At 42.9% G+C, this 12,295-nt stretch overlaps 1 protein-coding gene across 1 annotated transcript in view; it reads left to right on the forward strand.

Moving 5' to 3' along the window:
• The first annotated feature begins 10,533 nt into the window (after positions 1-10,533).
• matn4 (matrilin 4) overlaps positions 10,534-12,295 on the forward strand; it is a 161,131-nt gene continuing 159,369 nt past the window's right edge. The window contains exon 1 of the mRNA XM_060919279.1: positions 10,534-10,606. Within this exon, the coding sequence (XP_060775262.1) occupies positions 10,534-10,606 (73 nt within the window). The remainder of the gene's footprint in view (positions 10,607-12,295) is intronic.

Raw genomic sequence — 12,295 nt, forward strand, 5'->3', positions numbered from 1 at the left:
TCACCGACTTCTCTCTGAGCTTCATTTTGTTCCTGCATGTCTCTCAGTCACAATTTTTGCCTTGTATCTTCTAGTGCTCTTTTGCCCTGCTATATTCCATTGGACACAATTCTGCACTTCAGTACACCCATTTTTTCTGAACTATCTGCAGGGAGATGGCATTTTCATCAGACCTCTAATGTAAGCGTCATCACCTGCTGTTCTGGCACTGGTGTTGAAGTCTTGGCAGTGTGTGTCAACTCCTGTGTACATTTGTTTTGAGAGATAACAACCAGCACCCAGGTGTATAGTTCTCATGCCCCGACTTTGGTTTTTAAATAGTAGCTGAAACTAGTAAATACAAGGACTGAGATCCATAGAGTATAAACATGGACATCATCTGAACAAATAATTATTTTTGCTTTGAGTTTCTTTATATATTAAGTTATACATTTTGGTTTTCTTAGTTAGACATACAGTTGTGGTCAGAAGTTTACATACAGTGACATGAATGCCATCTTTGATATGAATCTCATGGCAATATTTGGGCTTTCGGTAATTTCTTTGAACTGTTCTTTTTCTGTGGCAGAATGTACAGCATACATCTTTAATAATAAAAAAAAACACTAGAATTTGGTGCACAAGTTTTAATTTTCTTTGAGTTTTCTGAAATCAACAGAGGGTCAAAATTATACATACAGGGTCAGAAATATAAATACAGCACACCTAATATTTGGGTAAAATGTCTCTTCACAAGATTCACCTTGATCAAATATTTTTGTTTAAAATGAACAAGCTTCTGGCAGAATTCTGGCTGGATATATTCATGACTCTTCATGGTAGAATTGGTAGAGTTCATTTAATTTTCAGAAAACCCAAAGAAAATTAAAACTTGTGCACCAAATTCTAGTGTTTTTTTTTAAATTAAAGATGTATTCTGGGACTTCCGTTTCTGGTATGCCTGAAGCAGATGCTTGATTTTAGTGTTCCGTCCGACCCAAGAATAAAAGTTCCCAAAACAAAGATAAACTTGACAGAAGAACACACGACTGAGCAATAAACAGTGCTCCAAAATGAACGCCAGTCAGAAACAGAACAAAAAGGACACTAGAAGTGGAAAACATGACGAAACCAAGTCCAACCAGAAGCCGCTAATGCTAGAAGCTAGCATAGCTAGCGGTGATAATAGCAGGGAATCTGAACTGCTAGCAGAGTTAAAGAAACTTAGGCAAGAGAATGGCGACGCCTTCCAGGAGACCAAACCATCCCTAAACAGACTCGAAACATCCCCGGGGGAAATAAAACGGCAAATGGAGAAGTTAGACGAAAGATTAACCATGGTGGAGTACAGAGTGAGCACTGCCAAAGACAGGGGTATATGCCAGGAGAGGGCTCTCGGCTACCTGCTGAAAAGGGAGGCTAAGCTGATGGCTAAACAGGAGGACATGGAGAACAGAGTGGGGATTCCTGAAGAAGCGGAGGGAAAAGAAATGGTGCCATTCTTAGTTGAGTTCTTCAGGACAACACTGGAGCTTCAGGAGGGTGTGGAAATTAAATTGGAAAAAGCACACAGAGCTGTTGCACCGAAACCAAAGACGACGGCTCCCCCAAGATCCATAATACTAAGATTTTTGGACTTTAGCGTGAAGCAGGCGGTGCTGAAGCAAGCCTGGAAGCAGCGGGACGTCACATTTCAGGGCCAGAAGGTATATTTTGATCAGGATTACTCGCCAGAGGTGCAAAGAAAGAGGAAACAAGTGCAGGAGGTGAGTAAAAAGCTGAGGGAGAAAAACATCAAAGCTCAATCTCCATATCCAGCCCAACTCAGTTTTTCTAGACACAGGTGTGAAGGTGTTTCCCTCCTTACTGGAGGCGCAGTCGCTTTTGAGGGAGCTCGGCGTTGCAGCTGAGATGGAGAAGAGAGATGTCCTGGAGAAAGAGCTAACCCAGGACACTTGGATGACGCAGGACAAACAGAAGAGGAAGAGACAGCTACTGTCTCCCACGGAAATCAGAGCCATTATTGACTGAGCGGACACACACGTGAGGGACATGAGTATAGTCAGTCCGAATGGATATGTGTCGGCCTTTATGTTAATTACACAGACACTTCCACTATCAGATAATCTTCTGTGAAGTGACATTGCAATTTTATGGACATGAGAATTTCGAGCCAATACACTACTACAAAAGGACATTGAACATTGCTGGGTCGGGTGGGAAGGAGAATAAAGAGTGAAAGTCATGTATGCTGATAACAGGGCATTCAAGGCAACATAATCCCCAAATTAGGGCACTTTGGGAGATTGTTGCAATTGCACTTTGTGTTTTTCACCCAGAGAGCTCCATCTCTCTGCCCATTTTGGATCGAGAGTGGACTGCCTATAGAACTTTTATTTGCAAAAAGTTGCGTGGTGTTTTTCGGTTTATGGAGGCAGACTACTGGTTAGTTGGAAGTTCTAAAATGTTTACAATTTACTGTTTATTTGTTCTATGTGTTCTATTGTTACAGGCAGACATGGGTATGAAAATTGGAAAGTTCTTGGATTGTAATCTGAATTTAATTTTGGTCAATTTATGAGGTATGGTGATCGTTGAGAGACTATCTAGCGCAGGAAAAATCAAGGGCAGAACAAGAATATGTTAAACATAATTACTTACAATGTCCCGTCTCATCTCATCTTTATCCGCTTATCCGGGGCCGGGTCGCGGAGGCAGCAGTCTGAGCATGGAAGCCCAAACTTCCCTCTCTCCAGACTCCTTGGCCAGCTCCTCGGGAAGAACACCAAGGTGTTCCCAGGCCAGCTGAGAGACATAGTCCTTCCAGCGTGTCCTGGGTCTTCCCTGGGACCTCCTCCTGGGGGGACATGCCTGGAACACCTCCCCAGGGAGGTGTCCAGGAGACATCTGAAAGAGATGCCCGAGCCATCTCAGCTGATTCCTCTCGATGTGGAGGAGCAGCGGCTCTACTCCGAGCTCCTCCCGAGTGACTGTGCTTCTCACCCTATCTCTAAGGGAGTGCCAAGCCACCCTGCGAAGGAAACTCATTTTGGCCGCTTGTATCCGTGATCTTGTTCTTTCGGTCATTACCCAAAGCTCATGACCATAAGTGAGAGTCGGAACGTAGCTTGACCGGTAAATTGAGAGCTTCACCTTTTGGCTCAGCTCCTTCACCACGACGGACCGGTAAAGCGACTGCATCACTGCGGAGGCTGCACTGATCCGCCTGTCGATCTCACGCTCCATCCTTCCCTCACTCGTGAACAAGATCCCGAGATACTTAAACTCCTCCACTTGAGGCAGGACTTCTCCACCAACCTGAAGAGGCCAAGCCACCCTTTTCCGGTCGAGAACCATGGCCTTGGACTTGGAGGTGCTGATTCTCATCCCAGCTGCTTCACACTTGACTGCAAACCACCCCAGTGCATGCTGAAGGTCCTGGTTTGAAGAAGCCAACAGGACATCATCATCATCATCATCATCCGCAAAAAGCAGAGATGAAATCCTGTGGTTCCCAAACAGGATTCCCTCTGGCCCCTGGCTGCACCTAGAAATTCTGTCCATAAAAAATTATGAACAGAACCGGTGACAAAGGGCAGCCCTGCCGGAGTCCAACATGCACTGGGAACAGGTCTGACTTACTACCGGCAATGTGAACCAGACTCCTGCTCTGTTCGTACAGGGACCGGACAGCCCTTAGCAAAGAGCCCCAAACCCCATACTCCTGAAGCACCCCCCCTACACACACACAGGATACCACGAGGGACATGGTCGAATGCCTTCTCCAGATCCACAAAACACATGTGGACTGGTTGGGCAAACTCCCATGAACCCTCGAGCACCCTATGAAGGGTATAGAGCTGGTCCAGTGTTCCACAACCACACCTATAGAAGACTTACATTACATTACAATTGCTTGAGGGACTTTGGATCTGCATCAGGCTATAAGGTTAATGAGTGCAAGTCGGAGGTGATGATGCTGGTGGGGAAGTGGCCATCTAAACTAGAAAAAATGGTCTCCTTTAAGTGGTCAGTTTTGGGATTCAGATATTTGGGAGTTATGATCACTCCAGATATTTCACAATTGTACAGCACAAACTATGGGAAACTAATTACTCAAATAAGAGCGAATTTAGAAAGATGGATGATACTCCCGCTGTCCCTGTTCGGCAGGATTGAACAATCAGGATGAATGTCCTTCCCAGGCTGCTCTACCTTTTTCAGTCGCTTCTGGTTTGGATATCATCCTCAGTATTCAAAATGCTAGACAGGCTAATTTCCACTTTTATTTGGCAAAAGAGAAAACCCAGAATTAAACTGAAACAACTAACTTGGCCCAAGAGGCTGGGGGGGTCTCGATCTGCCAAACTTGAAACTATACTTCTGGGCAGCACAACTTAGAGCAATGGTGGAGTGGTTATTGCAAAATGAAGATACAAATCAGCTTGAGCTAGAAAAAGATTCATGTACAGCAGTGCCTCTTGAGACACTACCTTTTTTGGATAAGAAAACTCAAAGCAAACTCAAGATTAAAAATGACTGGATTAAGTGCCCCCAAAGAGTTTGGAATGTGGTTAGAAAAAAGATTGGAGCCCCCCTGGAGATTTCAAGGGCAACGAAAATTTCAGGGCTGATGAATTTTGAACCAAACAAACTGGATGTTGGGTTTAAAGAAGGGGGGGGGGGGTTGGAAGGGCTTACAATGATACACCAGATGTTTGAAGGAGAAGTCCTGCAGTCTTTTAGACAACTGCAAGACAGATTTGGTCTAACAAGCAAAGACTTTCATAGGTACTTGCAACTGAGAAGTTACTTGATGTCACATAAAGAATGGAGTTTACTTAAGAAACAACCCACACCTATAGAAGACTTGTTTTAAATATTATAAAAGAAAAGACAGGTACTAAGGTTGTCTCACGAATTTACAAATGTTTAAATTTGCTGATGTCGGGGAGTGCTCTTGATATAAAAGGGAAATGGGAGTTATAAATGAATGTTATTATTGAAGATGCATTCTGGGAAGATGTGTGTGAGGAGGGGCATAAAATAACCAGTAGCCCAATGTGGAAAGAATTCAACTGGAAATTAAAGGTGAGATATTTTAGAACCCCCTCCATAACTTCAAAATTTGATAGTAGTAAAACAAATTTGTGCTGGAGGGATTGTCATCAGACAGGAGACCACACACACACACACTCTGGGACTGCCCAAAGTTGAAAGATTATTGGGAGGGGATTCGGAAAGAATTACTCTCTATATTGAACATTGATCTACCCCTAACCCCACAATTTTATATTATAGGTGCACTCCCTAAAGGAAGATGGGAAAAAAAAAAGTTGTATCTATTACATGCCCTGTTATTAATAGCTAGGAAGATGATAACTCTCTTGTGGCTAAAACCACTTCTTCCTATTATACTTCAGTGGCAGGAGAGAGTGAAGAAGGTATATGTAATGGAGAAGATAACAGCACACCTTCATCTTAAGATGGACACTTTCAGAACAAGATGGGCTCCCATAAGTGAATACTTTAAATCTACCAATGTGAAACACTGTCAAACTGTGCTGTCTTAGGAGAACTGACAGTGTATTTGTGATTTGTGCAGAGGAATATCAGAAACAACCAAATGAACTTGAGCTGTTTGCCGAACTGTTATTGGTTCAACTGTTCAGTTTATACATTTCTTGAATAACATTGGCTTTTCGTATGTATGTAACAAAGAAAATTCTGATGTAAATCAAAATATATGTGTAAATACATATGAATCCCAATAAATACTTGGTTCAAAAAAAAGATGTATTCTGTACAATCATTCTGCCACAGAAAAAGAACAGTTCAAAGAAATTACTGAAAGCCCAAATATTAGCATGACATTAATATCCAAGATGACATTCATGTCACTGTATGTAAACTTCTGACCACAACTGTATGTTTCCAGTTAGAAGGAAAGGCAAAATTAAGTATCACACATCACAAATATGTATTTTCATATTCATTACACAACCCTGATTAAAAAAAATAATAATTGGGACACTGTATAAAAATGTAAATAAAAACAAAATGCAATGATTAACAAATCCTTTTCAACCTATATTAATTTGAATACAATACAAAGACAACATATTTAATTTTCAAGCTGATAAGCTTTCTTGTTTTTTGTAAATATACACATGCTTAATTTGATGCTGTCAAGATGCAGGCACTCAGATGTATGTGCAGGGGAGAGCAGGGAAAGTAAACTAGAAACAAAGCCAAAACATGAGACTAGAATCAAGGTCGTGGGACAGGCGAGGATCGGTCAATTGGTAGACAGGGCAATGCGGATAGGGCTAGAGAATAACGAGAAAGATGCGAGAGTGAGGGTTGTGGACACAATGAAGCAGGCAGTAGAATAAAGGCTCGGTATGACAGGAATGAACATTGAACAATACTTCACATCGAGTGATAGTGGCAGAGGTGTTTATATAGCAAGCGCTATTGAGTCAGGAAATGAGTGACGGGTGTATTTAATAAACAGGTGATGGAGGGCGCTGTGGTTCATGGGTGTTGTAGTTCTGAGTGGCCATATTTGTAGTTGGGTTCAGACCGGCACTCTCGACAACATTACTGACAGAACTCCCCCCCCAAAGAGCTCTCTCCAGGAGCTACATTCTTCCTAGGACGCCCTCTCCCTCTGGGCGCAGGCTTGTCGGGGTGTTGGCTGTGGAACTCCTGAGTCAGGAGAAGGTCCAGAATATCCCTTGCTCCTACCCAGCTTCGCTCTTCAGGTCCATAACCCTCCCAATCTAACAGGTACTCAAGTTGACGTCTTCGGTGCCTAGAGTCTAGGATTCTATTTACCTGGTAGATGGGATCCCCTTCTGGATAAGGTGACAGGTGATGGCAGGTTTTAGGCAGGAGACATGATACATGGGTGACAAGCAACTGTGTGGTGGGAGCTCAAGCCTGCAGAAGACTTCATTGATGCATTGGAGCACCTTGTAGGGTCCGGTGTAGCATGCCTGTAGCTTCTTACAGGCATGCTACATTGGACCTTAGTAGACACCCACACCCGATCACCAGGAGAATATTCAGGGTTGCCGCTCCTGTGCTTGTCAGCGTATTCTTTATACTTGGCATTGACAGACTCGATGCGTTGATGAACCTCCTCCCACACTGACTGGCTGCGCGAGAACCACTCCTCCACTGCTTGTACCCATGCTGGTGAGCCATCCAATGGGAACGGGGGGGGGGGGGGTTGGTAGCCGAGCATGCACTGAAAGGGTGTTAGTTGTGGAGCAGAGTGCTTCAGAGAGTTCTGTGCATGCTCGGCCCACAGGATAAAATGGGCCCAATCCATGTAGTTCTGCATGCAGAAGATTTTGAGGAAACAGCCTATCTCCTGGTTAGCCCTCTCTACCTGGCCTTTGGACTGGGGGTGATATCCAGACATGAGGCTCACTGAGACGCCTAACCTTTCCATGAAACTGGTCCATAGATGAGAGATTAACTGAGGGCCACGGTCGCTGACTATGTCCTCTGGGATGCCAAAGTATCTGAAGACATATTGAAATAACAGTTCGGCGGTCTGGAAAGCTGTGGGAATGCCAGGTAATGGGATGAGTCTCAGTGCCTTGGAGAACTTGTTGATGATGACCAGGATGGTAGTGTTGCCCTGGGATGGTGGTAGGTCGGTGATAAAGTTGATGGCCAGGTGAGACCAGGGTCTCTGAGCTACAGGGAGAGGGCATGGTTTACCAGTGGGAGGTGTTCGAGGTACCTTGGCTTGTGCACACTCCGTGCATGAGGAGACAAAATGGATGATCTCAGTCAACATATTCTCCCACGAGTACTTGTTCTGTAGCAGTTGGTGAGTACGATGACTGCTTGGGTGACCGGTGGCAGGAGATGCATGTGCCCAAGTGATGAGTTTACCTTGGAGATGGTTGGGGACATACAGGTGGGCAGTTAGCTGGAGGAGTCTGTGGTTGCGACTCCCTTATCTCCTTGTCTAGATCCCATGAAATCGCTTGGATGAAGCATACAGGCATGAGGATGGGGTGAGGTTCAGGGTCATGAGGAGATGAGCTGAAGACACGTGACAGGGTGTCCACCTTAGTGTTCTTGGTGCCTGGAGGATAGGACATTGTGAAGTGGAAGCGCGTGAAAAATGGAGCCCATCGGACTTGGCGTGGGTTAAGTCTCTTGGCCGCCTTGAGATATTCCAAGTTCTTATGCTCCATAAGTATGACGAAGGGGTAAGTGGCTCCCTCCAGCCAGTGTCTCCATTCTTCCAGAGCAAGTTTGATCGCGAGTAGTTCTCTGTTCCCGATGTCATAGTTCCTCTCCTCTGAGGTGAGTTTCTTCGAGAAGAACGCGACTGGATGGAGCTTGGGCTACTCACTGAAGCGCTGAGAGAGGACACCTCCTACATCCATCTCGGAGGCGTCCACCTCAACCATGAAAGGTCGGGTAGGGTCAGGGTGTTGGAGGATTGGGGCTGTGGTGAAGGGGGTCTTGAGCTTGTTGAAGGCCTCTTTGACTGCAGGGGTCCAGTGGAGGTGTTTGGGTCCCTTCTTTAACAGGAAGGTCAAGAGCACCATGTGAGTACTGAAATTTCTAATGAAATGGTGATAGAAATTTGCGAAACCTAGGAAGTGTTGGAGTTCCTTGACTACAGTTCTTGGGAACTGTAGTTCAAGGTGTCCATGTTTGTAGTTTGTTCATTTTCAACAGGTTTACTGGCATCACCTGTTTCAGATTGGCTAAATGCAGAGGAGGAAATTCGCTGTGCTTGAGTGTGCATGTGACAAATAAAGGCTTCTTCTTTTAATGGCATCTTCACAGATGTGCAAGTTACCCCAGCTATGGGCACAAACATACCCCATACCATCACAGATGCTGACTTTTGAACTTTGTGCTGGTAACAAATTGGATGGTCTTTTTCCTCTTTAGCACAGAGGACACAATATCTATGATATCCAAAAACAATTTGTACATGACTATACACTTTGTCAGCATGATATTGATTTACAAGATATAAGTACATTCAGGAATATGTTGTTATTAAGTTTATTCAGTCTGACCCAGGCAGAAATTCATAATATTACACTTCCCTCAAGGCTTCTATAGCTAGTTTAAGGGTTTTTAGCTTCCTAAAAAGGTCTACTTGGACTGTTGTTGGGTTAAAATAGAGCCATAGAAGATTATAGGAAGCCTTTACAGAGAACTGATGAACCAGGAAGTGGTTAAACTTAAAATGATGCTTTTTAGGGAAGGTAAAACTGCAAATTATGGGTGATCATAAAAATCACTAGGTATTACTCTACTCTATTTCTAATGTCCAAAAAAAAAAGATAGCAAAAAAGGCACTTTCACTTTACATCTTCTATCTATTGACATAAGATAATCAATTTAAACTGAAAGCAATTTTGCCAATAATAATGTAAAATTTTTCACAAATAATATAAAAAAAATCCAGGATGGTTACATATTTCAACAGTAATCCTATTGCATGTTAGTGATCTTTCAGGTTAAAATATGTGATTTTATAAATAGAATGTCTGTGTGTGCATGCCTCATAAATACTCAGGTGTATTATCTTGACATGAAACACACACACACACACACACACACTCTTTGTATCAGTCAGGCATAATGGAAAAAGTTCTGGTGATGCTGAAATAACTACTGTGGTTTAGTGGAGTCCCAAAGGGAGTGCAAAAGCAAACAGTTGCACAACCTTTTACCTCAGAACACTGGATATATAGCAGGAGGAAGAGCACAGCAAAAGGTCCCAAGGACTGCAAATGACTGATGTAGAGTGCTTGACAAGTTTAGAAGTACATTTCACACTCACTGTTCCCCATATCTTATTCTTTTTATATTTGTATATGTAAATACTAAATTTATTTTAATTTATCTAGAAGTTTTCTCTATTTCTTTTCTCTGTTTATCTGTAATGATGCTGCTGGAATCTTAATTTCCCTGAGGGAATCCGCCCAAAGGGATCAATAAAGTTTTATCTAATCTAATCTAGTCTGCTGACGAGGAGTATAATAAGTTTTGCTTTAGCTTTATAAGGTTTGCAAGGAATATCCTTCTACATAATAAATTTACAAAGAATTCCATGCCAACCCCTTAGTCACCACTGTTTTTAGATTGATTCCACAAACAGTGATAACACTTCCCAGACCCTCTGAGAACCATGTTTTTAGTCTCATATTATGTGCAGCATGCTTTTTACAAGCTTAACTGTGCACTGTTATTTTACTGTAATTACCATGCAATATGTTTAAATGAACAGCGTGCTTACATGCGAGTCATTTATGAGTTGAATATTTTCCCTGTGTTCTCTGGTTGGAATTTTTACATGCTGCTGCAGGTGATCTGTTTGTCATTGTAGTTTTGTGGCAGGACTAAGTTGGAAGGAATAGTTGTTGCTAAAATGTATGCCTTGTGCTCTGATCTCACTTTATTTCTCTCACTTTCTAATTCTCAATTTCTTTCTTTTGAACACTTACAGGCATCAGAGCAGATTGATTACACAGCAAGCCTGAGCCTCGAGTATCCAGAATGAGACGTTTGTTTGTGTGTGTTGGTGCACTGCTGACTTTATTGAACATCTTGGAAGCGATACACAAAGCAGGTCATTTTAAATCCAAAAACACCAAACTCTAATTTATTTTAAATGTATATGTCAATGTCCCTGAGAGTGGGTGGAACACCAAAGCATGCGCAGGCAGATAGTGGTGGTAAATTTCACTAGATTTTATTTATAAATAACTTTTCAGCCAGGACTACTGCATCTCACACACACATACGCGAATGCTTCATTAGGGAGAACTCCCACCTCTCAGCTCTCTCTCTCCTTATCAGCCCTCAGCCACCACTGCAAAACACACACACACACACACACACACACACACACACACACACACACACACACCATCAGTTAAACACAAGTGGAATCGTTTTGCCACTCACCTTCCCTGGCCTTGCCCTCCATTCACAAACTGGTGCTTGACCATGCCCCTGCTGTCACAGTATAGAATTTTGTACAATATACATTGGTGTGAAAAAGTGTTTGCCCCCTTCCTGATTTTCTTTTTTTTTTTGCATGTTTGTCACACTTAAATGTTCCAGATCATCAAACAAATTTAAATATAAGACAAAGATAACACAAGTAAACACAAAATGCAGTTTTTAAATGAAGGTTTTTCTTATTAAGGGGAAAAAAATCCAAACCTACATGACCCTGTGTGAAAAAGTGATTGCTGCCCCCCGTTAAAACACAAATTAACTGTGGTTTATCACATCTTTGGAAAGCTGAGTTCAATTTCTCTAGCCACACCCAGGCCTGATTACTGCCACACTTGTGATCAATCAAGAAATCACTTAAATAGGACCTGCTTGACAAAGTGAAGTAGACCAAAAGATCCTCAAAAGCTAGACATCATGCTGCAATCCAAAGAAATTCAGGAACAAATGAGAAACAAAGTAATTGAGATCTATCAGTCTGGAAAAGGTTATAAAGCCATTTCTAAAGCTTTGGGACTCCAGCGAACCACAGTGAGAGCCATTATTCACAAATGACTTAAAACATGAGCTAATTTGACAGTGGTGAACCTTCCCAGAAGTGGCCGGCCGACCAAAATTACCCCAAGAGTGCAGCAACGACCCATCCAAGAGGTCACAAAAGACCCGACAACAACATCCAAAAAACTGCAGGCCTCACTTGCCTCAGTTAAGGTCAGTGTTCATGACTCCACCATAAGAAAGAGACTGGGCAAAAATGGCCTGCATGGCAGAGTTCCAAGATGAAAACCACTGCTGAGCAAAAAGAACATAAAGGCTCGTCTCAGTTTTGCAAGAAAACATCTTGATGATCCCCAAGACTTTTGGGAAAATACTCTGTGGACTGACGAGACAAAAGTTGAACTTTTTGGAACGTGTATGTCGCATTACATCTGGCGTAAAAGTAACACAGCATTTCAAAAAAGGAACATCATACCAACAGTAAAATATGGTGGTGGTAGTGTGATGGTCTCGGGCTGTTTTGCTGCTTCAGGACCTGGACGACTTGCTGTGGTAAATGGAACCATGAATTCTGCTGTCTACCAAAAAATCCTGAAGGAGAATGTCCAGCCATCTGTTCGTAACCTCAAGCTGAAGCGCACTTGGGTTCTGCAGCAGGACAATGATCCAAAACACACCAGCAAGTCCACCTCTGAATGGCTTAAGCAAAACAAAATGAAGATTTTGGAGTGGCCTAGTCAAAGTCCTGACCTGAATCTGATTGAGACGCTGTGGCATGACCTTAAAAAGGTGGTTCATG

The sequence above is a fragment of the Neoarius graeffei genome, chromosome 4 (genome assembly GCF_027579695.1).
Source record: "Neoarius graeffei isolate fNeoGra1 chromosome 4, fNeoGra1.pri, whole genome shotgun sequence".
Classification (NCBI taxonomy): Eukaryota; Metazoa; Chordata; class Actinopteri; order Siluriformes; family Ariidae; genus Neoarius; species Neoarius graeffei.